Source organism: Varanus komodoensis, unplaced genomic scaffold (assembly GCF_004798865.1).
Source record: "Varanus komodoensis strain SLA01 unplaced genomic scaffold, ASM479886v1 scaffold4, whole genome shotgun sequence".
Taxonomy (NCBI): domain Eukaryota; kingdom Metazoa; phylum Chordata; class Lepidosauria; order Squamata; family Varanidae; genus Varanus; species Varanus komodoensis.
This window is the reverse complement of record NW_025335941.1, coordinates 4292036-4316499: the sequence shown is the minus strand read 5'-3', so window position 1 is coordinate 4316499 and position 24464 is coordinate 4292036. Positions and strand designations below refer to the sequence as shown.

Sequence of the window (24464 nt, the reverse complement as noted above, 5' to 3'; positions counted from 1 at the left end):
CTCATATTTCTGTTTCCTATAAGAATCATATTTTGATTTTCAGATGGTTTGCTTTTGGATACTTGGAATTGTTCTGAATCTTGAAAAAACTATACATCACCAAGGATAAGAGGCTGAAGCTTATAGTAGTATTTCTTAAATGTGTCTCAAATCTGTGTCTATGTTGTTGTTGTTTATATACCACATAATGGCCAAAGCTCTCTGGATGGTTTACAACACATGAACATGCAATCTAAAATATGAACCATATTAAAACATGTTTAAAAGGTTACTATACAACATTTTACAAAAAAAAAAGTTGTATCACTGCAGGCTTCAGGAGAGGGTCCATCTAACCGAATATGCCAAAAACAAACAAGCAAAGAAAGAAACAGAACAAAGCAAAAACAATACAAAGCAAACAAACATACAGCAACAAACCAAACAACTCCTTTCCACTGAAAACTAGGAAGTGGAATTCACAGATACTTTGTTTCCAATCTGCATGTGTTTATCTGATCTTTTGTGTAGAATCTATGTGTATACAATTTCTATTTCTACAAAGTTCAAAGGTGGAATTCTTCTTATGCCTGGTTTGGAGAAAATGGATAGGGATACATTCTCCTTGTCTCAAAAAACTGGAAACTGGGATCGTTCTGTGATAGGTTCAGGACAGAAAAGCTCTGTCAGTTTTTCAGACAGAGCAAAGTTCAAATATGGAATTTACTGCCACAATATATAGTGATTGGCCTCAGCCTTGACACCTTTAAATGGGAATTAGACAAAGTCATGGAAGATGGAACTTTCAGTGGCTGCTAGTCATAATGGATGTATACCATTCTAGTATTAGAGACACTATGCTGGGGAACATAAACTAGAGGATATATTGCAGGAATTACCGAATCTAATTCCTCTCAATTTCTCATTCTCATGAACAAATTTTTGATTTTTTTCCCGAATCTTTTCTTTTCCTGAATATTTCACATGAAGAGTTGTAAGAATTGTTGTTCTTATTTCTGTGCATGCATGGATTTATGCAATACAAATTTGCAGTTTTCCAAATATAATGTATTTTAATAGCTTATTAACCCCCCTCACACACACCCATACACACACACATTGTTGTGAGTATTCTTTCTAAATATATGCATTTGTGCACACATTTCTAGGCCGTAGCAAACTGGAAACAAATGTCAAAGGATTACTGAGCTTGGGTTCATGCATTGCAGGATTCAAGGACCTCCAGCCTAGGGCCATCCCTCCTGGGTTCCAGATGGCCCTGCCCCTTCTCTTGGCTCAATTCTTTTTGCTATTAATTACTTAGTATTTTCTGGACTTGTGCATTTTCTACATTCTGAAAAGCTGGGGAAAAGGCCTTTGCAAAAGATGATTTACTGGGAATAAGAGCTTTATGTTCTGCCCACTGCTGGAATATGTCTTTTGAGAGCCTCCTCAAAATGGAGTTTCAGCACATCGGTTCCAAAGAGTAAACTAACTGAATTTCTTTCTTTCCCTTGGTTCACGTTCCTGTTTCAGTTTTAATATTTGCTTCTGAAATGATTAACATCAAAATGTGATGTTTATCAGATTCTGTTAGTGATACCTTCCACTGCATTGTGTACAATGTAGATTTGAGTGCCACTTGAACCTCTTCCTTTTTTTCTTGTTTCATGTTCATAACATTTAGGAAATATAAAGTGTCCAGAGAGCTTTGGCTATGCACAGTAAAGAAATGTAATTAATAATAAGGTAGATTAGCATGACAGGACAAACCATGGCGGTTTCTAGTACAGGATGGCCTGTCACGTTATTTGAACCCTGTTGTGATATTTCAGCATTGTATATTTGGACTTTAGAAACCACAATAAGAAACAGTAGTCTGTTCTATGGTGTCTACATTTAACCATGGTTTCTCCAGTCATCTGAACCCAGAATTGTGGATTCCATGATCCTGGTATGCAGCTACCATAGCATCCCTTGAAAAGAGCAGCAGCTGCTACAGGTGCATTGGTTGATGGAATACATTCAAGAAAGGGAAGAATAAACAAGGTTGTTGGTAATCCCACTTATATACTGGGAAGCACACATTAATAATCTTCCAGGCAAAAAACAAAAACAGACAAAAACACATATGTACTATGACACAATGTTGTTTGTTGTGATGTATTTTGAACTATCTAAGTATAATGCAGTACTCCAATAAAACAAGCAAAACTCATCTGTACGGCTGAACTAGGCGAATTAAGAATTATTACCACAATGATAAACATGTACTAAATAAACGACTGAAGGGGATGCAAAGAGATCTGGGAACATGATGAACCAAAGAAGTAAAGGGGTGTGGAAGCTATAGATGGTATATTATTAGTTATCTTTTTAAACAACTTCAAATGATATAAGAGAGAGTATCAGTAAAGGCACTATGAAAAATACTGACATGATGAAATCAGACAGAAGGGAAAAGAAGTTCAGCAGTAGCATTTCAGACTGATTCAAGGAGAAAAAAGTTACAGGAGTTGAGGTCAGATGAATTATTGCAATAAAGACCAGAGAGACATAACAAAAACTCTCCATGAATGCAAAGATAATAGAGAATAGTATTAAGACCACTGGCTGCAATGTGTGGAGGCCTTGTGGAAAAAGACCTTGGAATAACATGCAAGTCTTTATTGTCTTTTGACTCCTTTCAGACTATAAACCTTTGGGTCCTATACACAATATGTTATATATTGCTTAGGAAAGATAAGCAAAAAAAGCATATGCCACTCTACATGAAATACTAACCTGGTTGGTTGTAAATCTGGAATAGACAGAGTTGTGTGATAATATGTAGAGTTGAAAGAAACTGGGAAATGTAGTTAATGGCACACTGACCACATGGATTTTTCGTTAAAGCATTAATCTCTTCCATGTGGCATTCAGCTTCTCCCAATTGCTAGTATTTGTATGTTTGAACCATGGTGTGCATGAGGTGGCAACATTTTTTTTACTTAATTTTTTTTACTTACCACCTTCTTATAGATACACAAGCCCAGGAGTTCAGCAAAAGTGATAAGAAAGCCACATTAAGTTGGGACTGATACATTATTATTCTGCTTGGTGATTCTTAAAGACCTGATTAGGGATCTTGAACAAAAGAGTTAATGCTTGTCTGAGGAAATGTTTCTTAGTGGCTCTATGTCCTAACTGAAGGAGTTAAGTTGGCAGATAGTGATTAAAACATCTTAACTTCTCCATGCACCCTAATACAGTGGTACCTCGGCTCACAAACTTAATCCATTCCACAACTCTGGTCACTACCCAAATTGGTCGTGAGCCAAGTCAAATTCCCCCATAAGGTTCAATGTAAATAAGGATAATCCATTCTGAACCCTACAAATTTGGTCACGAGCCAAGTCAAATTTCCCCATAAGGTTTAATGCAGGGGTCTCAAACTCAACTTACCTGGGGGCCGCTGGAAGTAGAGTCTGGGTGAGGCTGGGCCACATCAAGTATTCCACCACCGTGGTGGTGGTGGGCCGCTCATCCCGCGTTGCTCCCGGAGGCCGGCCTGGGCGCCGGCGGCATTTTGAAGGCTGCAGGGCCCCTCCCCTATGCCCCGCCCGTCCCGGCAATTGGCCCGCGGGCCACGAGTTTGAGACCCCTGGTTTAATGTAAATAAGGTTAATCTGTTCTGTAAATATTTTTTTTTAATCACAAAAATGTGAAACCAAGTAACAAAGTACAGTAGAGAACACTAACATAGTTGCAGGGGAGGTTATTGTTTGGAGGGAGAGTCCAAACCATAATAATTTGATAGCGATCGTGCTCGGGGTGGGGTTGCGATTGTGGGCACACTGGGGGGGAGATGGACTCATGCAGGAAAGACGGGTGTGATCGTGGTCACACTTGGGGGAGACAGGCATATCATGGGCATGCTTGGTGGGGAGACGGGCGTGATTGCATTTGTGCTCATTCAGGGAAGACAGGCACGATCGCGGTCGTGCTCATGCAGGGAAGACGGGCATGATCGCAGCCATCTCCCCCCCGCCCCAGCACAATCGCGGCCATCTCCCCACCATGACTGCGATCATGCACGTCTTCACTGCACCAGTGCAACCATGATCACGGCCATCTAATCACCCACCCCTGAGCACAATCATGCAGGGAAGACGGATGCGATCACGATTGTCACCCAATGTGGAATTCGTGACCTGAATCAAAATTTTTCTGAAATTTTTGTTCGCAACCCGATTTGGTCGTGAACTGAGGTATTTCTGAGCTGAAGTACCACTGTATTAAGTACAATATCAGTCCAGCACAGCATTGTGGTTAGACCGGAAAAGAACAAGGTGTAAATAAAAAGTTTGGAGAGCGTGCTGGGGAAAAACTGGACACTGTTCGATACATTATATCTGTCTGTTTACTTCTTTATCTCCATCATGTGAGAAGTGCATTTGTGTGGACAAAGCTTAGTCAGGGCTCCATGACATAGACAAGGGAATGATGGCTCACCATGGCGAACTTCCCAGGACTGTATACTGAGACGTCAGACACTTCTATGGACACAGTTGATTGGGAATAGAGCAGCAGTCCACTTCAGCCTGTCTCCAGTTCAAGACCTAGCTCTGATTCTTACACTCAGCTCCAAATTCAGAAACTGATTTCAGGAGCCCTAGCCCAGAGAACACATGGGTAGATTAAATACAGGTATGAGGCCTTGATCAAAGTTCTGCTGTGGCAACTCTCAGGTGCAAAGAAGTTCAGAAGTTTGCCTTCAGTATAATGATGGTTGCTGCATTAGACTGTCCTCTTGCCATGCAAACTCTGGAATAATTTACTTGTTGCAGTACTTCCCTAGAAATAAGCCCAAGTATATAAGATGGGCATAATTGAATATGTTGTCTTATTTATCCCAGTTCAAATCCCCTGATCCTTTCCTCTGCTGTTTCCTTGGTGCCTGCTTTTAGATGGTAAGTTCTTTGGGTAGATACGTGCTTTCTGATTCTTTGTATAATGCCTTGTGCATAGAAGGCAGTTTGCAAAACACTAAATGAATTAAAATGTTGACTATACAGGCTTGAACAAAGAGAAGATAACAGATTGCAGGATCTGCCAGGCCAACAGCTTAACTTTCGGCTAAGAGCAGTCAAAGCAGATAAATGAACAGCTGTGAGAGAGTGTCATGGTGGTTCCACTAGGGCTATACATGGCAGCAATATTAATAAACAATGTAACACAATGCAATATTAATGTAGTATTAAAATGCAATTTAAAAATAATAATACAGCATAAGAAGGAATCCATTTTCTCTAAAGATACTCTAGGTTTAGGAATCTTTATCACATATGATTGACGGGTATGTTAAATAATTCTGCAGTGAAATACTGCCTTATGTTTCCCCCAATGCTATTGGCTAAATGATGTCATTATGTAGCTTGTAGAACACCCTCCTCCATGCAAAATTACAGAGAGAAGCAATTTTGTTCCACCAAGGCAAATATGCATTCCCTAAGCCAGACTCACAACTATGACTTGAAAGGAAGCATGAACCAAATTGTTGGAAAATTCTGTCCTTATGTCTGGTTGCATGACATTTCAAATAGCTATGTAAAGCTCATGTACATCATAGGCAAATAGTAAGTGGCTTGTGGAAACTGAATGTACTTATAACTATGTCAGCTGTCCTTATGCTTTCAGACGTTCTTTTAAAAATGAAAGATTTATTATTTTATATATTCGAAGTGATTGCTTCAGATTTTGTAAAAACAGTTATTACATTATTTGTTACTTGAAATGTAGTTATATTTTCTCCACCCTTCTCTTCAGTACAGGGAATTCAGCTGCTGGCATGTCACACTGCTTCTGCTTTATTATATATTTTAAAGTTCTGTTACAGTTATTTATATTATATATAAGGCCATCTGGAGACCTATTCTTGTATAGATGCAATCTAAATGCATTAAAACAAACAAACAAACAAACATATGCTGATTTTCAGTCATAAGGCAATTTTAGAAACAAATATTCAGCTAGGAATGTTTGATGCAGCCTTGGAGAAAACCAAATACAATTAACAAACAAAAAGGTTACCTATGTTTTGAGCTCATTAATTTCATATGGAAGATAGGACAGGTGTCTCAATTTTCTCACACCTGAGGAAATTAATTCAGAATAAGAACACTCTCATCCTGAAACTGAGACAACATTGCTTGCGAAGGAATACATATATGTGGATCATGGCAGTCAGTGGAAAATATCAATGGATATAAAGGAAAGGACCCTTTATTCTCCTCCTCTGATTGCCCAAATTTAGCCAATTTGTAACTCCCTAACTTAAAAAAATATTTTGAGAGCTATCACTAAGGACACTAGTGAGGTTACCTCTTAATCGGGGTAGTGCAATGTTTGTCTTGTGAGAGTTGGTACTCCTCTTTGGAAACTTGAACTGATAGCCCAGCACATATACAGTATCTGTATCTGCAGACTACATGCAGAATTCCTCATGTAAGTTATATCCCATGGTGGGTCCAGGTTCTTGAGAACAATTGGTCAAAATGCCCCCAGTGCTTCCATCTTCAGCCATTCTTCCACCACCATTGTCTCTAGTTGCTGTTGGTCCACATCATCCTTCTCATCATTGCTGCCACTGGCTTAATACATAGAGGAGCAGTGAACAAATAGAAATGGCATCTCTTCCTCCTCCTCCACTCCATCATCCTTGCCAGAATGAGAGGCGGGTGTATAAGCAAAATACGAAAGTGATGAGGCTGAGCAATGCCAGCGGCCATTGTCAGCAGGATCCTGCTGAGGTATGAGTTGTTGGTACATGCTCAACCATACCTATTCTTGATGACAGTGATACCTATGGCTTAATTTGCACATTCTGAGTCCAGAATACAGGTTGAGTACGGGTTGTCATTGAATCATGGATTTCTGTTGAATCATTTGTTGCCACTATATGCAAACTCTCAACTATGGTGGGTGTTAATGATGAACAACCCAGGAATAAAGTCCATCATTTGTTGTTGGGTTGTGAGCTCTGAATCGTTCAACATCAGCTCATGGTTCAATGACAATCAAGGCACACTTTGTATTTCAACTGCTTTTAAGTTAAACTAGGTCCAAAACTATAGAATATTTACTGTGCAACGTGCTTTATGATTGCATTACATTGACAATAGGGGTTTGGGGTTGAGAGTAGGGTTGTGATGAAGCTTTCCCTATCATGTTTACAAACTTCTTCTCATGCTCAGCTCAGTCTTAGAAAATGGGCTTAGCCAAGAGGAAGAGAGAAAATGCTTACGAAAGAAAGGTTGCCAGCTAGCAGCATTCTTCTGCAACATGTGCAACCGTGCAAACAAAGGCTGCTGCATGTTGATGTGGAATAGGAAAGCTGCTTGGGCAGTTATTAAGTGGGACTCAGTTCCTGGTAGGTGCTGAACAAATGCTTGGGGTGCTTACCAGGAACTCAGTCTCACAGCACAACCAAATAGACTGGAGCTCTGGGAGCTGAGCCCAAGGAATCCACCAAATTTCCACCGCCAATATGGATCCTTCCACATCTCTAGTTGCAGTTCCCACAATGCATCTGCCCTTAGGTGGCAAAACAACTTGTCCTGGATCAAAAGGCATACATAAGAACAGCAAGTATATCAAGAATTTTGCTTTTTGTTTCAGACGCACAGGTTTTCTTGTGAAGAGTCTTTCACTTCAAGAAACTTTACACTTAAGAGTAAAGCAGCTGTCATAAAAAAGCAGGAAACAAGCTCCAAATGGCCATGCACACTTTTCCCCTTTTTGTCTCTTTATGGATCCAGGTGCTTAAGGGGAGAGTCCTTAAAATAACAAGAGTCCTTAAAAAAGTTCTTCTGACCAATTTAAAGAGAAAAAAAGCTTTCTTCTGAGTACAGAAACAAGCTAGATTTGGTCTCATTGGAACTCATGTCAGCTTTCAAGGTTAAAGCCATATTTGTGTTTTCAGTTTTCCCTTCTCATAATTGGTAAAGTTATATCTATGAATATTATAGTATCTAATCTGAAAAATTTCAAATAGGTTAAAAGGCAATCCATCATTCCCTTTAAAATGTGATATTAACAGCTTTATACTTAAATTAGGCTTTGAAAAATGGGTAAAGGTTGTCTGTGAAAAAGCTCTTTTTTATGACAAAGATAATTGAACCCATGGAGAGGAAAGTATAACCTGGAAACGATTTAGAAAATTCATCACGAAAGTGTGTCATTATATTAATTTAGAGAGAAAATCACTTTTTTATTTACCCATCTCTAATGAATTCATCTCTCTGGTTCAGGGGAGGGAAGGGAATGACAACATTTTAATAATGAACATGTCAAACATTAGAATATAACCTTGTCACACTCCACATAAAACTGAGTAGGTCTAATTTTTTTAAGTGCCCTTAACAATCAATGAGGGTTTTCCCAATATAAATATTATAAATATTTTTCTTTGAAACATAACATAAAATAGTTTGTAAAAATATGTCCAAAACCAAAATGTTAAGTGTACCTCAATTTTATATAACTATATACATATTATACAGCAAAAAGGCACATGATGCTGGCAAAGTTCAATTCCCCACTGAATTAAATTAATCCTGAAAAGTAACTATTTATCATCACAAGATGATTACAAAGTACAGAACAGAAGTTTGAAGATGGCTGTGTCAAGGGCTATTATTATTTCTTCTCTAAAGTTTAGCTAAAGTCAGAATTTTCCAGCAAAAATGGTTGAGGAGGATGTCTTCCCAGCTATATTAACATTTCAGTAACAAAGTCAATGGACTGTTCATAACAACAACAAGTTGGGACATCTGAATGGTCTACCAGGTTGTGTAACATTTTTAATGCAGGTTTTAAAATTCCATATAGTACTCCCTATATTCCAAAAGTAATTATATGCCTTTTTGAAAAATGCTTATTAATATGCATATTACATTTTACTGCATTTGGAAAATTAAGTTACAAAGAGCAAGTAATGCCTGCTAAATCATTTGTATAGGGGGAAAGCCTTCTTTATAATGAATCATTATAACTTTTCCTAATTCAGTTCACAGCTGCAGTGGAAGTCTGGAGCTCTTGACAATTCACCCATCACCTGCTTTCTGTTCTTGCATTGCTCATCTGGGTTCTGAACCTATGCCTGCCTTGTCTCAGTATCTTAACCTGAGGAAGCACCACTCCTGCGCAGCATCCCCTCTTCCCTCTCTTCTATTCAGATACATGCTGACATGTCCTCCAAAAGAACTAGCACAGGCAATAAAATGCTTGCCAGCTACCCCTGGGACCTTTGGAGCAGTGATAATGAACATTCCATTTCTTTAGCTGCCATCTACTGCCTCTGCCTTCAGAAGGCTACTGCCAGAACAGGGAGGTGGAGTAAATCTCATTGAGCTAAATAGGACTCAGTGTTGAAACACATATGGATCACACTCTAAATTAGTCATGCTTAAGTCTCATTGAAATAAATTAGAAAACTTAGGTGCTTATGAGTGCACCTGCTGGATAGGCCATCTGACTTGGGTTTGGGTATGCAGCTTGTTACTGATGGAGTTTCATTCCTATGAAATATCAGTTCCATAGTTTGGGAGTGCTCCTAACTCCTCTTCTTAGATGTTCAGGAAGTATCACAAGCAAAGGACACCTTTTCCAGTTTTGGCTATTCTGCCTGCTGCAGTCCTTCCTGATGAAGTTGCATTTGTCACAGTCATCCATGCCCAGATTTCCTCCAGACAGGACTACTGCAACGTCTCTTTGTAGAGCTATCTTGAAAAGCATTTGGAAACTGCAGATCATGCAAAATTCTATTGCTGTTGTGTTGGCTATAGCCAGCATTCTATCCTTAAAGGCTAACAGAATAATTTTAAATCAGGCATTTAATCTGCACTCTTGCTGGTTTGTTTTCCAGGCTCAGTACAAGGTAGTGGTTTTGAGATAGTCTACCTTAAGCACCACCTTCATCCATAAGTCCCTTCCTGTATCCGCTCTCACTGAAGGCTTTACTCAAAATTATTTGCTCTTATACAGCCTGGTTAAGTAGCTAGTAGAAATAGGCCCTGTTCTATAGTGGCACTTACCTTGCATGTTGTTGTTGCTGTTGTTACTCTCATGCTCTATGAATGAAAGCCTTCCAAAATGTCCTGCCCTTTAAAAATCTGCTAATCTCTTGAACCCTGCGCATGTAACCAGTGCCTTGGTTATATGATGAGTTTTGACAAGAAAACTAGAGTTTACTGAACACCTTCCACCCACTTGGTTTCTCCTGTTTAATGCTTGTCTTTATGATGTTGTTTTTCAGGAATTATTTTTATTTGTTTTACAGCTTGTTTTACCTAATCATTGCTACTGTGATTAAGGATGTTGGAGTTTATATATGTTAGAACACCACATTATGTTTCTGCTTTATAAGCTGACTTGAATCCATGTTTAGGAAAAATGTGGGATATGAACTTTAAAACATTAAAAACAAACAAACAAATGTGTGTTTGTGCACACACACTAAGTTAGTCATGACTAAGTCACTTTGATTTCAGTAGGAACCAAGGCAACCTGATTTAGTCTGGATACAACTCAAAGTATTTTCTGCCCTTTTGTTCCTGTTGCTCTAGTTGTATAGGTCCTCAAATGGCTTTATAAATGAATAGTTATTTTAAGGCACATTTGTATCATAGGATCCAAAAGATGAGCATTCATTCCTTCCCAACCTTGGTAGTTGCATTCTTAGGAAACTACTAATAAATACTATACAGAGTTACTTGATTTGAGTCACATGAGATTTCCAAATGTTACATTTTACATAGGTGTCCATTCCTTTAAATTACAAAATGATCTGATGATGTGCAATGCCAATCTATGTATTATGTGCTGAGTGAAATGTTAAAGATCTCTAGGAGTTACAAATTATTATTTTTAACTATATAAGATGTGGTTACTCAGCAAACCTGGAGAATCTGGTAGAATACAGGTATATATAAAACATGTTGATATTAAATATTTGTGGTAATTAATAGTGGCCTCATGCAGATACATTTTATGTTTTGTTTGAAAATGTTATTTCTGGATCCCCAGCAATGTTAATGTATTCTGTTAGACACCTCCCCCCAATTACACATGCCATCTATGGATTTAGTGGTTAAATACTGTATTTTAATCTATACTGTAACAGAAGCATGGACATCTGCAGGAGATGGAATGTGGGCCAAATGTTCCTCCCGCCTCAGCCAATTAACAGAAGTTTATCTATTTGCTAGAGACTGTATCAGGGCCAAAATTCTCCCTGACTCAAAGCTACAATTACTTATTAATGTTCTGGAAGAATATCTAAAATTCTGAAGAAATTAACTTATTCTATTCTAGATAAATAGAAAGTTAAACCAGATTTGTACAGTTCATGCTGTCAGTTGAGTGTTGAATCTGCCATATAAATTCTGTCTCAACTGTGGGAGGTAGGTTTTGGTCAATTTCTTTCTCTTTCAATTTGTAGCTAAGTTTAAGCCAACAAGTTGCAAGTCAATTGCACTTCTAAAAGGTTTGTTAAAATAACAGTAAATCTACAAAATATTGCTGGAGATGCAATGCAGCAAGGCAGCAATAGCACATATGCTATGGACTTGCTCTCTCCTAGCATCTTTTGGCATGAGTAACAATTGTAACACATTTACATACTGCTGCCAAGCGTTGTGCTATAGAGTGATGGAAAGCATTATCTTGTTGAAATCCTTACAGTAATCCTGCAGCTGATGGTCTGATGCTGAGAGGAAGTGGCTTGCCTAAGGTTACATTGTGCTTTGATGACAGAGGCAAATATTACCACAGGGACTGTACCTCTCTCTGTTAGCCACTAGCCTGGTAAATTAGGGTTCACAGCTGGCTTCAGAGAGCTGGGAGTTGTAGAACTTGTTTTCTGTCTAAACATGCAAAGGATTCAGTCTTCTGGGACATTTTCTAGAAATCTTTTCTAGAATATGTGAAATAAATAAGCATCATAAATGTTCTGCTGCTACTAACAGATAAATTATTAGTAGGTATGGCCTTTAGTACAGAATTCCTCTGGATACAATTGAATGGAAACAGGGTATACTCAACTTACAACTACAAGATGGTACCATAATCTAAAAACAGAGAATCTTGAACCATATAAAGATGTATCATTAGTACTGTGATGTTTCACTGTGCTGTTTCTTACTCTATTGTTGCAAGTTTGCATCAATTCATACATCTCACATTCGATGTTTTGATTGTATGTGTTGTGCAACATCAGACTTTTCTTTCAGCTCTGTGCTTGTTAGCCACTGGACTTCCATTTGGCTTTGATCTAGATGAGTCATTAGCAACTGCATGATTCGTACTTGTCCTTTGCTCTTCCCCTGTAGCACACTGCCTTCCAACATGGAGATCTGATCTCCTGGCACTATCTCTTGTTTCATTTTGCAGTATTTCATTGTAGGGTTTTCAAGGTAAGATGATTCAGAAGTGGTTTATTTAGTTGTAGTCAATAAAGCATTTGTTATCCGTTTTGCTTCTTGGCTACTCTCAAATGTACAGCAAGGTGACTTGGACAAGCCCCTTGAGTAAACCAAAGGACTAGAGAGAACTCTGTTACTCAGGCTACATTTTTCTGAGAGGTTGTGAAGGAAGAGGTCAGATCAAGAACATCTGAGCAGAAGAGCAACTACTGGAGACACAGGTTGCTTTGCTTGAGTGGTGCTCAGATTTCAATGATTCACTTTGCCTTTGGAAAGAATTTCTTGCTGGCTAGGACAAGCAGAATGTCTGTGTCTGCAGGGATGCTATAAGACCAGTTGCTCAGTTTTCTACTAGTTTGAAGCTGTCGTTAATTGCTTGTATATCTTTTCTTCCAAATATTTTTTTGCTAAACTAGTTGCATTAGAATGAAGATATTGACTGAGGATGCACTGGTGTTGCCCCTGACACGTTAATATGGACTCATCCTGAATTGAGAACATTTATGGAATGATGCATGTCATTGTGAAATCTGGGGGTGAACAGTTGAAGATGCCTGTGGCAAGGCAGTTAGACATGCTCTATTTGGTCATAAAAGGACCATCTGTCAACATTAGACAAGAAATCCGGTTCATGGAATCTCTTCCCATCCAAAATGAAGAATCTTCTGTCCCTCTTTCTGCTAATATTCTGGTGTAGAGTCTACTGGTCAAAACTTGTCTAGAGATTACAAATAACTTCGTGAAGTCCAGCATATATTCCAGAAACTGGGAGGTAAGTATTTCCATTCATCAGCACACAGAATCAGAGAACTTCAATACATTGCAGACGCCAATAACTGCTCTACTTTACACTGCCCAAGGTTTTTTGGGCCAGATGGACAGAGTTTTCCTTCTCATTGCTGCACTCAGTCTGAATGTCTTTATTTTTTTCCTCTTCATGAATAACTCCTCATGGGTTTCTTGCATTCCTCCTTGATGAAGACCCAGTTTTACTTCTGTCCTTTCTGGTTAATGCATTTAGAGTCTTGAATAGGTACTTGTCCTGCTCTGAGTGGTGGGGAGACAAGCCCATGGCATCTTCCTTCCAAACCAAAAGGAGAAGTCTCCATCTTCAGGGTGGTTCTTACCCTGGGTTAATCACCACAGACATATGACACTTTTCAACTGGTCTGCCATAAAATTGAGCAGATACTGTTTAGGCCATCCCCACCCATCTCTGGATGCTTGACCAAGTTTTCTACAGAACTTGAAATGGACAGGTTATCCTCAGCTTCTGTCTTATCTCTGTATTTTTTGGCTTTGGCAATTCAGCTACATATTCCAGCCCCACCTCTTCTTCCAGTCCTGATCTTGTATCAGAGGCAACAACCTTTGAAGGCTGTATTATGTGAGAAGAGATCCCAGTGCAGGAAGCAGCTGCAAGGACTTGGTATCACCAGGTTTGTTACAGAAAAGCTGCCAGAGTTGCTAAAATCAAAGTTATTGACACTGAAAGAGCAGTATTTACTTGGTGGGTAGGTCAAGGCTACTGAGGATAAAGCTGTTACACAGCCAGATGGAAATCTGATGCTGGAAGGAGTTCAGCTAGTAACAAAGCATAAGAAGAGGCACAAGGAACACCACTGGTATGTATTTGACAGGAGAGATGTTGGCATTGTCTGTAATGAGGTAGTTAACTCTCTTGCTGAGTTCAGTGCTGTGAAGTTGATGTTGATCTATTCCTTATTATGAAAGCTTTTGCCACCTCACAACCTTCAATAAACCTGGAAGCAGTTCAGAATGCACTAGGTAGAGACTTCAGTCTGGCAGAACTCTTGCTAGAATATGAGGAGATAGTTCAACTTGACAGCATCCATGATTTTCACAAGCTGACATTGTCCATTTGGTCCATTTTCTTGCATTATACACAGAATATAGAAATGTGAACACTCATGGCTCGTCGTCAGATTGTGGAACCACATAGTGCTGATTCTGAATACCTCATCAATACAACAGTCATGTCCACACTTAAAACCAAAAAAAGACTCTCATTTGAGTTAAAAAAAGAGAGAAAGAAACTTCTACATTGATCACAACTTGTTACTTCTAATTGAATGATACCCTAAGCATCAGCACACTTTTCAATGACTAAACAAGAGTACATAACCAAAGTCACAGCCAAAGCAAGATGTGTTTGTTTTGAAGGACTTTCCTCAGGCATCCTAGCAGCACTGCTTCTCTTACCTAGCCCCAGATGGTGATGATCCGACTAAGACATTTTGTTGTGATGGATGTACTGTGAGAGGAGGTACAGAACCAGGCACAATTATATAGTCATCATCTTTGCTTTTTTACTGATAGTGCCACTGTTGTATAGCTACATATACTGTTGATAGATACATGAGTTAATAAATAGTTTTGACTGGCCAAGCAAGCAGTTGGTCCCAATAATCTATTATTAGTAGATTAATGGAAGATTAATGAAGATAGAAAGGAACAATAATCATCTTAATGCTGTATTTTTATTCTCATTTTCTTAACCTATTCCTTTTAAGAAAAAAAGATGTGTTGATTAGTAAAGTCCACATTCCCAACTGCACCAAAACTTCCACTGCATATTTTGTTCTAGCTGCACATTAAGATTAAACCCTTGCAATAACTACTAGAACATCAGGAGAAAATTGGGGAAACCTGATTTACTAGTTTCATAGGGTAATATTTGAAGATTCAGAATTGGTAACCAGCATGATTCAAACTTCTGTCAAATGGCTTGAATACATACACAGAAGTGTTGCTATTCTCTCCACCTATGACTTTATGTACCTCAAGACAGTATGAAAGTAAGTTAATACATATTTCTGTCTTAAGAGTCATCTGCTCTGGGATAGCTTTTCATCTTGACTTTCCATTTGAAACACCCAGAAAACTTCAGCTAATAGCTACAGAAAAATGTAACAAATAAACTAAGACATATCATGAGATGCACACCTGATTTTCCAGGAAGTTTGAGAGGATAATTCTTTAAATAACACTTCAGGCTTTCTTTGCCAAGGGTATCAAGAAAATTAAATACAGGGCACACAATATACAGGGCTAACTATTTTGTCTCAACAGTTACGATTTAGTATTTTTAACACCAACAAGGTCCTTTAAGATAAAACATCAAATGAATGCTAAAAAGGGTCTATTTTACTGTAGGGGGCACTAATACCTCTTTGACATGTTTGGGGAAAGGGTATAGATGTGAAAGGAATTGTGAAGGTTTGTATTTATATATCAATACTTAATATTTAAAACTATTTCAAAGTTGAATATCAATACTTTGTAACATTTTTTAAAGCTGATAATCCTTACAAGGATTTAATGTGAGCATACTCAAGCTGACATACTGTGTCCTTTCTAAATGTCAAGAATTTTATACTCAGTTCATGAAAACAGATCAGGGATAGTATTCTTATGGCATATCTTTGAAAAGTCTTTGTGAAAGTCAGTTGAATGACCTAGCATAGCCTTGTGTTCATTTTCATATGTTGGATACTCCAAGAGCCAGTGTATTCCAACTATCACCCTAAAACTTGGTACATTCTGTTGCACAGCTTCAACCTGCCCAGTTGTTTCAATCGGTAGCCCAGTGGCTCATTGATTTAACCCGCTGTGCCACTGTGTCCCAATAATATATAATAATAGTATTCATGATGGGGTGAATACATGCAGATGGTGGAGGAAAGGAGGACCAGCTTGGGACTTCATGGCTGCCATGACAATTATGAAGCTGTTTTACAAACTTGTTGGCCCTGCGCATTCTGCAGGTCATATGTGGAACATAATGACTTCTACTGGATGAGTGGTTTGGCAATGCAACCTCTTTCTCTTGCAACCCCCTGGATGGATTACATGAAATGTGGAAATCCCCTTGGAGATTATGCAGAAGATTTAAATCATGCAATATGCAGTTACTAGGATTTTAAATGGCAGAGCCAGATAGGATCACGTTACAGAAATCCTTAAAGTGTTACATTCAACATTTATGTATTAAAATAATAAATATTTGCTTCCAAGCCCAATTTCTAGGTGGTGATGCTTCCATCGGAAGCTCTAGATGACTAGTTGTATCAACTTTTTCCATGTCTTAAGATCTTCAGAGGAGACTTCCAAGGAACTTGCAACTAGCCAGAGGGGCTTTTCTATGATGGCACCCCAGATAGCTTTCCTCTGAATCTTGACTAGAGTTCACACTACTATTGGTTCAGCATCATGTTAAAACTTACTTATTTATCCAACTAGGTTAATGTTAAGTTTGTTCTCCACTTTTACTTTCCCACTTATTTTACTATGGTGTCTTATGTTTATTATATTGTCACACACATACCTCCTGTGTACTGCCCTGATATCATGTGATGAAGGGCAGGTTAAAATATATATTTCAAAATAATTATATATAAATAAATGCACATTTACTTCAAAGACATAACTCTTTCTGAATATCCAAATGGGCACTACATTACACATGGGTATTTGTGTGTGTATCAGTAAGTATATTTTGCAACGTATAATTGTCAGAGATGAGTGAAAGTGCCAAGTTCCATGTTAAATGTTGACAGAAATTTACACAATGCAAGAGTAATGGGAGTCTAGAGGGTTGCAGTAATTTCATTGAACAAGCTGTTCTAATGCTGTAGGAAGTTAAATCTATTCTTAATTATTTTGTTTTTTTAATTAAGAAGTAAATAACCTTATTAAAAAGACTGCTTTTTTTCCTGTCAAGTTAGTTTGCTCCATGAGAGATAATTAGTACAGTCTATGGATGAGTTATGGAGCTCATTTCATCAATGAAGAGGCAAGCTTTCTTGTATATGTAATATTTGATCGTCTCTGTCAGAAAAGAAATTAGGTTTTTTTATAGTTTACTGTTTCCTAGTAGAGATCGGCTTAAGGGAGATTATAACTGATGCCCTGATAAAACCTAATAAATGCAGCTTATTTTAAGAAGGGAAGTGCTATAGATGTATGGCTCTAGTTCTATGAAATTCATCTGGCTGGCTGGTTGGCTGCATAAATATTCCATGCATGCTCACTTGGAAATAGATGTGATGAAATAAGTAAATGTGCAAATAACTTAGCAAATAAGTGTGATTAGTACTACAGCCTCAGGAAATCAACCACAGAATAGTGTTAAGACACATTCCAAAACTACAGAATTTTTATGTCACTATTATAGTAGCTGGGTCTATAAAGAAGCAGAGACAAAAGAGACACTCATTTGAATCAAAAATTGTCTTCATTTGATGACAACTGGAAATTTCAACTTGGGGTTGGGGTGGGGATAAGCAGAAAGTTGCTTCTGTTCCTTATACGCCTGCTCTGTTTCTTCCAGGACCTGAGGGCACCGAATAATGGACAAACTTACTGAGAATGCAGGAAGGTGTATGCAGTGCCAACTACTATGCATCAGATTCAGGCAAGTCTACAGTACAGTTGGGTTCCATCAGCACATTTTTGATGCTTACTGGGCTTCCCCCTCCAGCCACCAACCCAAAGGTGGGTCCCAATCAGGCTTTCTTACAGAGTCATGCTCAGAGACACAGAAATTCTCTCTCCTCTCTAAATAGAGTTTGTGGGGTTTGTTTCTGTAAAATGTTGATTATCACGGGGGAGAGTGAGTCCAACTGAATGAGTCACAGGCCCACCTTGGAATCACAGGCCATGCTTTATTGGGGTGGGGGATGGAGACTGATTTGCGGGGGATGCCATTTTTCTAGAATTACCAGACTTTGCTATGTAATGAATAAAAAAATAAAAATGGTTTTCAATTTGTCATTTTCAGAAGAATGTTCCACAAGAGGCGAAGGACGATAAGCACATATTTTTTTGTGCAAATTATGGACATCATCAAAATGTAAAGGTTATTGTTACACAAAAGTTCCTACAAATATTAATCCAAAACTGGCAGGCCGAAACCACTCAGAAGAAGTAACTACCTTTGTAGATTTCATCCAGTTCTGCCAGGAAATAATAATAATAAAAATGGTTATTGGAAGTTTCCTTAAAAACAAGCAAAGTATAAAGGTGCACAGTATACACACAGACAAACCTACAACTATTTGTTTGACATTTGGCAGATGCAATCCCCTCCAAGGGGATATCTGAATGTTTCGTTCATTTCTAATAAAAAGAATAAATGTTATACCCATTTTATTTCTTTTTTATTTGTGTGGCGCATGAAGTTTGCAATATAGAAACCTTGACTTGGATTTGATACTCAAGCTGTAGTAGTGTAGTAGCAAATGCAATGACAGGAAAGCAGCTGGTGGGACTCACCTGAGTTCCACTGGTGGCTGCAGCAGCGGTCCTTCTTATGGTAAAGTTGCTCCACCACCCTGTATGAGTGCAACCCATTACCTAGCAATTACTTTCTTCCAGAAAAAGGAATGGGAACAAAAGAACAGGAAAGAAATCCCTCAGAGATTGATGTGCATTAAAAAAAAATCAAGCTGCCAACAAAAAGAACAGCACAATAAAGTATTCTGTGTGGTTTGAACTCCCCCATGTCCCTCTCCCTGCACAGGTCATCATACAATGTGCCCAAGGCATTTTCAGTCCGATAGTCAGGTCTGAAACCAAACTAGAATGGGTCTAGACGATCAGTTTTTTCCTCCAAGAGAACTTGGAGCTGTCCAGCCACCACCTGCTCAAGCACCTTGCTCAAAAAGAGCTTGCCACCATTCTATAATTGGTGGCAAGCTCTGGGTCCAGGTTTGGCCTCTTTAGAGTGGACCTGATCACTGCCTCCCAGATCCAGATACACATCCTGTCTTTAGCTGTGAGCAGCCAAGAAGGGCAAGGGTCAAGTAAACAGGTTGTTGGACAGACTTGTCCAAGCCCCTTGTCCATGTCCTTAGGCCATGAATTGAAATTCATGCAACAAGAGCAGACCAGAAAGTGCTCTGGACACTTCTTGCTTCAGAACCACATCAACTGTGGAGTCCAGCTTGTGGCAAATCTGAGCAACTTTATCCCTAAAGTGCTGGGCAAAAACATCACAATGAGCTACTGATGGTATGATGGAATCTGGATGGCATTATTTAATTAAAACATTTCTATGCCGCCCCCATCGCAACAAAGCCTCGGGGCAGCTCACAAAGAATACATAAATACATAAATAATAACAGTACAACAAATTAAAAAAAAATGTTTAAACCCCCCCAGTGCATTCTCAGCTAAAAATTTAAAATCCTATTAATTAAATAATTAAATAATTAAAATAAGTTTAAAATAAAAAGGTCTTAGCCTGGCGCCGAAAAACAAATAAGGATGGAAGTGGACAAAAATTCCTTCTTCACAGCCATCACCACCACAGCATAGGCTCGATAATCTCTAAGTCATGTTCAGTCAGATAAGCATGGGATTTCCTCCACCTATACTCTAGCTGTCTCCCAGCCTGCTTCATTACCTGCAGTTCAGGCATATACCAAGGTGCCATGCAGGCTCTGCATGATGGGAGAGGGTGCTTAGGGGTGATCGTGTCAATCACCTGGGTCAATTCTCTATTCCACAAATCAGCCAGGATGTTGACAGAAGCACCAGTCATAGCAACCAGAAATTTCCCAAGAACCCTCAGAAATCTATCAGGATCCATAAGGCTCCAGGGTTGGACCAATTTAATAGGACCCGCAGCCTTACAGAGGGGAAAACTGCCTCCAAGCTTGAACCTCACAAGATAGTGATCTGACCATGACAAACGGATTAACACCAAATCCCTCACTTCCAGATTACCATCTTCCTGTCCCAACAAAAAGACTAGGTCAAGATTGCGACCCCTTTTCATGTGTTTGGCTGGTGACATATTGGGACCCCCATGGTTGTCCTGGCCCCTGCAGTCCCCCAAAACCAAAATCCTGGAGGTCTTCAACCCCAGGTCCAAGATGATCTCCATCAGCTCAGGCAGATAGTCTGTTGGGCAGAAGGGTATGCAGTACACCAACAGAGTCCCCAGTCTGTCTTGATCACCCAACACCAGGTACAGACACTCAAGACCTGGCCTTGAGAGTGCAGGAAGTCTCATGAGGGAGAATGATTCTTTGTAAATTAGAACCATGCCACCTCCCCTTCCCTCTAGGCGAGGTTGGTACTGCACTAGATACCCGGGTGGACACAGCTGTGTGAGCCCCACTCCCCCACTTCTCCCACCCAGGTCTCTGTAATACAAACCAGGTCTGCCCCCTCATCTAGGATTAACTCGTGAATGAGGGATGTTTTATTATGGACGTACCTGGTGCAATGAGCAGGGTCCTGGCCCTGCCCCTGCGAGTGCAGCCTCCCCATCCCAGCTCCAATTCTCACTGCCACATACTGTATGCAGAGTTGTGTGTGTGTTTTAGATTACCAGGTACAACTATAACACAGAGACATGCAAGCTCGTGCACACATATCTACACATACATATGCATGAACATACCCTTTATACCTGGAGGCCAAAGCTGCTGGGTGCCCAAGTTTCTAGAACTAACAGTCCCTCACCCCATAGTAGATCCATTCTCTACAGCTTTAGACAAAATATTCCTAGCACATTTAGGGAGCAGCACAGTGTTACTTAACTGAACAAAGAGCCTCAATACATAATGCCTATGTTAATACACATTTCACTACCTAACAGTAACACACATCAAATCTACTGAACAACCAAATTAGAAAACTAGAACTAGAACTCAGAAAGTTCAGCCTTACTCCTCGAATGTCTTATTGTCATCAGAAAGTCAAAAGAATGCATTTTCAGCATTTTCTTAAAAAAGTGAATTTACTCCATATGCCAAAAGGGAGGCATATCTCTATTGAGCAAAATAAAATCAGAAGCCACTTTCAGACATTTTGATTTTAATATTTACTAAATTTTGGGAGGAAATACAGAAGCATTCCTATAAGTTTTTTAACTAATTATAAAAAGTAACTGCCATGATTCTCTTTCCCCTTCTGTGTTTAACAATTCTCTGTCATAGACTCCTATAGGGATTGCTTGACAGTTGTTCAAGCAAACAACTGAAGGGAAGACAGTTTCACTTTTTGATCATCTCTGACTGAAAACAGGTTTTGAGAGAATATGACAGATACAAGAAGATCGAGATCTTAGTCCTGGATTTTGAATTGAAAAAAAGAACTTTGACAGGCCCAAGATACAACAAATAAAATAAGTCTTAACTTCTGTCATCTTACTCATATTTTTTCTTCAGCCCCAGTCAGACAATCATAAGCAGCATGTAGCACAACAGGAATGGAAAATGTACGTGGGAAAATGAATCCTGGAACAAATTATACCATGCTGAGGAATTGACTAGAACCTTATATTAAATCCCTTTCATTATTGTTATGAGCAGCAGGTATATCAGCCATGCCCAGCCTCCAAAGCAGATAGTGTTGGAAAATCAAAAGCAAGAAAGTCTTGGCAATCCAGTAGCAAAAGAAGAACATCCAAAATTAAATCCAGTGAAGATGGTCAAAGAATAAAGACATAACTTGTACCTTAAAAAATTGCATCTCAAAGGGTTTAATTTCTAAGTTACTCTTGGCTCTCTTTCCTTTCCTCCCATCCAATCTCAACACAAACAATAAGCTAATAACATATGCATTTAAACCAAGAGCTCTTCGGAAATAATAAGGTTTTTTAATCCTCTGAACCCACCCATGTGTGCTTGGACATGTTCCCACAGAATTAGTAAAGGATTCATGTACTACTTTATGAGCTTTATTTGCCTCTCATTTACCACCCTTGTTTGGAGATGGTAAAATTAAAGAGATACAGATAATACCAGAAGCAATTGATCAGCAGAAAAATTACTATAATGTACTAAATGTGAAGCTATGGGTTTCTCAAAGGTATGCATTTGAAATCTATGTATTTGGATTCAGTATTCCAAAAAGGAAAAGGAAATATTAAGGTTTCAGTGCATAAGGCCTTATGCATTCACCTACAATCCACAAAACATTGATGCTGGGTCAAACTGCACTTAGAATCCTACAGTGTAATTTGGTAACACAGCAATGTTCACATTGGACATTTTGAACCAACTGAATACCTAAAAATAAACAAATAATTCTATGGAGAGGAAAATCTGCCAGAAAATGAAAAGGTAGGTTTTATCTTATGCCAAAGAAGCAAATGATGGTATCAAAGTAAACTTGAACTCACATAGTGGTATGGCCCACACTCTCCTCCCCTCTGTTCCCTAGCAATCTTCTCTACAGGATTGAGCAACCTTGAAGAAATTGTGGAAGGACGTTATGGGGAATGGATGAATCATCCCCACCTTATTCCATTGATGGAAGGTGTTCCATTGATGGGATTGGATACAACCAGTAGCCTGACAGATCTCAGAGGAGAGACTCTTGTCACTAAGAAAACATTGGAAGTCCAATCTTTTAAGCTCTCTCTACTCATTCCTTAGCTCCTCTTGTAACCTTCTATGCATTTTTAAAAACAAACGTATGAGGTAAAAGCACATGCAGTGCACATGATAGAATGATATAGGAATGAGAAAGTTTATTATGAGTGGCAACAGAAATGATCTGGCAGGATATAAGTTCACAGTAAATCTTAAACTAGTGACCTTGTGGATCAGAATGGGATTGATTGTTTTGTGTAGCACTTCTCAACTTTGGCCAAAATGGAGACTGCAGGAGGTATCTTTGCTTTGTTAGTCCAGTATGGACCATTTCTTGCACAGTACATATGACCCTGTATTCCCAGCGTATTGTGTAAATAGCTAGTGTGTAACTTTCAAAATATACTGATTTCAAGCATAAAGATGACCTCAACCCATTTTGTAAGAGAAAGTGAAATGCAGAAATGGTAACACATAATGAACCATTACAATATACCATTTTTAAAATTCATGCAGCAGGTGGAAGGGGAAGAGTACATTCCATGTGTAAATATTTATGCTGGGATTATAGGGATGGCTTCATAGCAGGCACAGTTGTGTTCTCACTTATAGCCTGTGCTAAATCTCAACTGTACATATTGAGACCAAGTCACATTTGGAGACAACATTAAGTGTAAGAACTAAAATTTACCATGTCCTGACTCCAAATGATAGCAAGTTTCCCAGAAATTGATTACCTGAATGTGCTTTCAGTGGAGTCACTTCCAGGAACATTCTGTAAATACTAAATGTTTTCAGACCTTAGCTGCTTCATTAAAACACAAAAGCAAAAGGAAAAAAAAACACATTACATGAATTTGTTCTTTGTCCTGAAGTGGCCATAAGAACTACTGTATCTTCTCAAGCCTGTTTACTTCCCAATATTGCCCTATTTTCCAACTTTTTATTCTTTAATTTTAATATATAATCAAGATTAGAAAATCATATTCCCACAGAGAGGAATGTAATCTAAAATTGGCACAGCTAGTGTTTGCTGGGTATGTAAGAATACAGAGAAATGCCTCATTTGCTTTTAAAATTGATACATTGAATGTAGCACATGTAGAGAAGAATTAACTAACTGTTAAATGCAAAATGCCTTTTTTTCCCCAACTGCTCCTCTCTGTTGGAAATCCTACTACCCGACTTAAAAAACAAAGATAATGAGAAAGGCCAATAAACTGCAAAAGGCACTGTCTATCTTTAATCATTTCAGTCCCATTTTAATGTGAAACATTATAAGTAGAGCAGTGTTCCTTACGCAAACTCCAGAGTCAAAAATATTCTTTTGCAATTCTAATCTGTTAGTGTGAGGGGGGTTATTTTGGTTTGGTTAGAAATTATTTTACAAGTCTCTGTCACCAGCAGTGAATTACACTGCAACAAAATGCTACATCACTTTGAAGGCGGATGTTGATATAATGTTGCCAACAGTAAAATGCAAAGGAGTAGTAGGTAATGTGGCCCATTCTGGTGTCTGACAATGGAATCTATACAAGATCTAAGATTTGAGACACTGGCAAGGAGATAGTTAAAGTTGAGGTCACAGCCTGGGTGTTAAGGATGCTACTGCAAACTTATGGAGCCCCAGCAGCTACAATTTTCCCATTACTTAACTCACCCATTAGAA

At 38.7% G+C, this 24464-nt stretch overlaps 1 protein-coding gene across 1 annotated transcript in view; it reads right to left on the bottom strand.

The window, feature by feature from the left end:
- The window catches only part of IL1RAPL1 (interleukin 1 receptor accessory protein like 1), a 581999-nt gene that overhangs the window by 108968 nt on the left and 448567 nt on the right, over nucleotides 1–24464 (bottom strand). The window contains exon 5 of the mRNA XM_044442750.1: nucleotides 16590–16601. Coding sequence (XP_044298685.1) covers nucleotides 16590–16601 — 12 coding nt within the window. The remainder of the gene's footprint in view (nucleotides 1–16589; nucleotides 16602–24464) is intronic.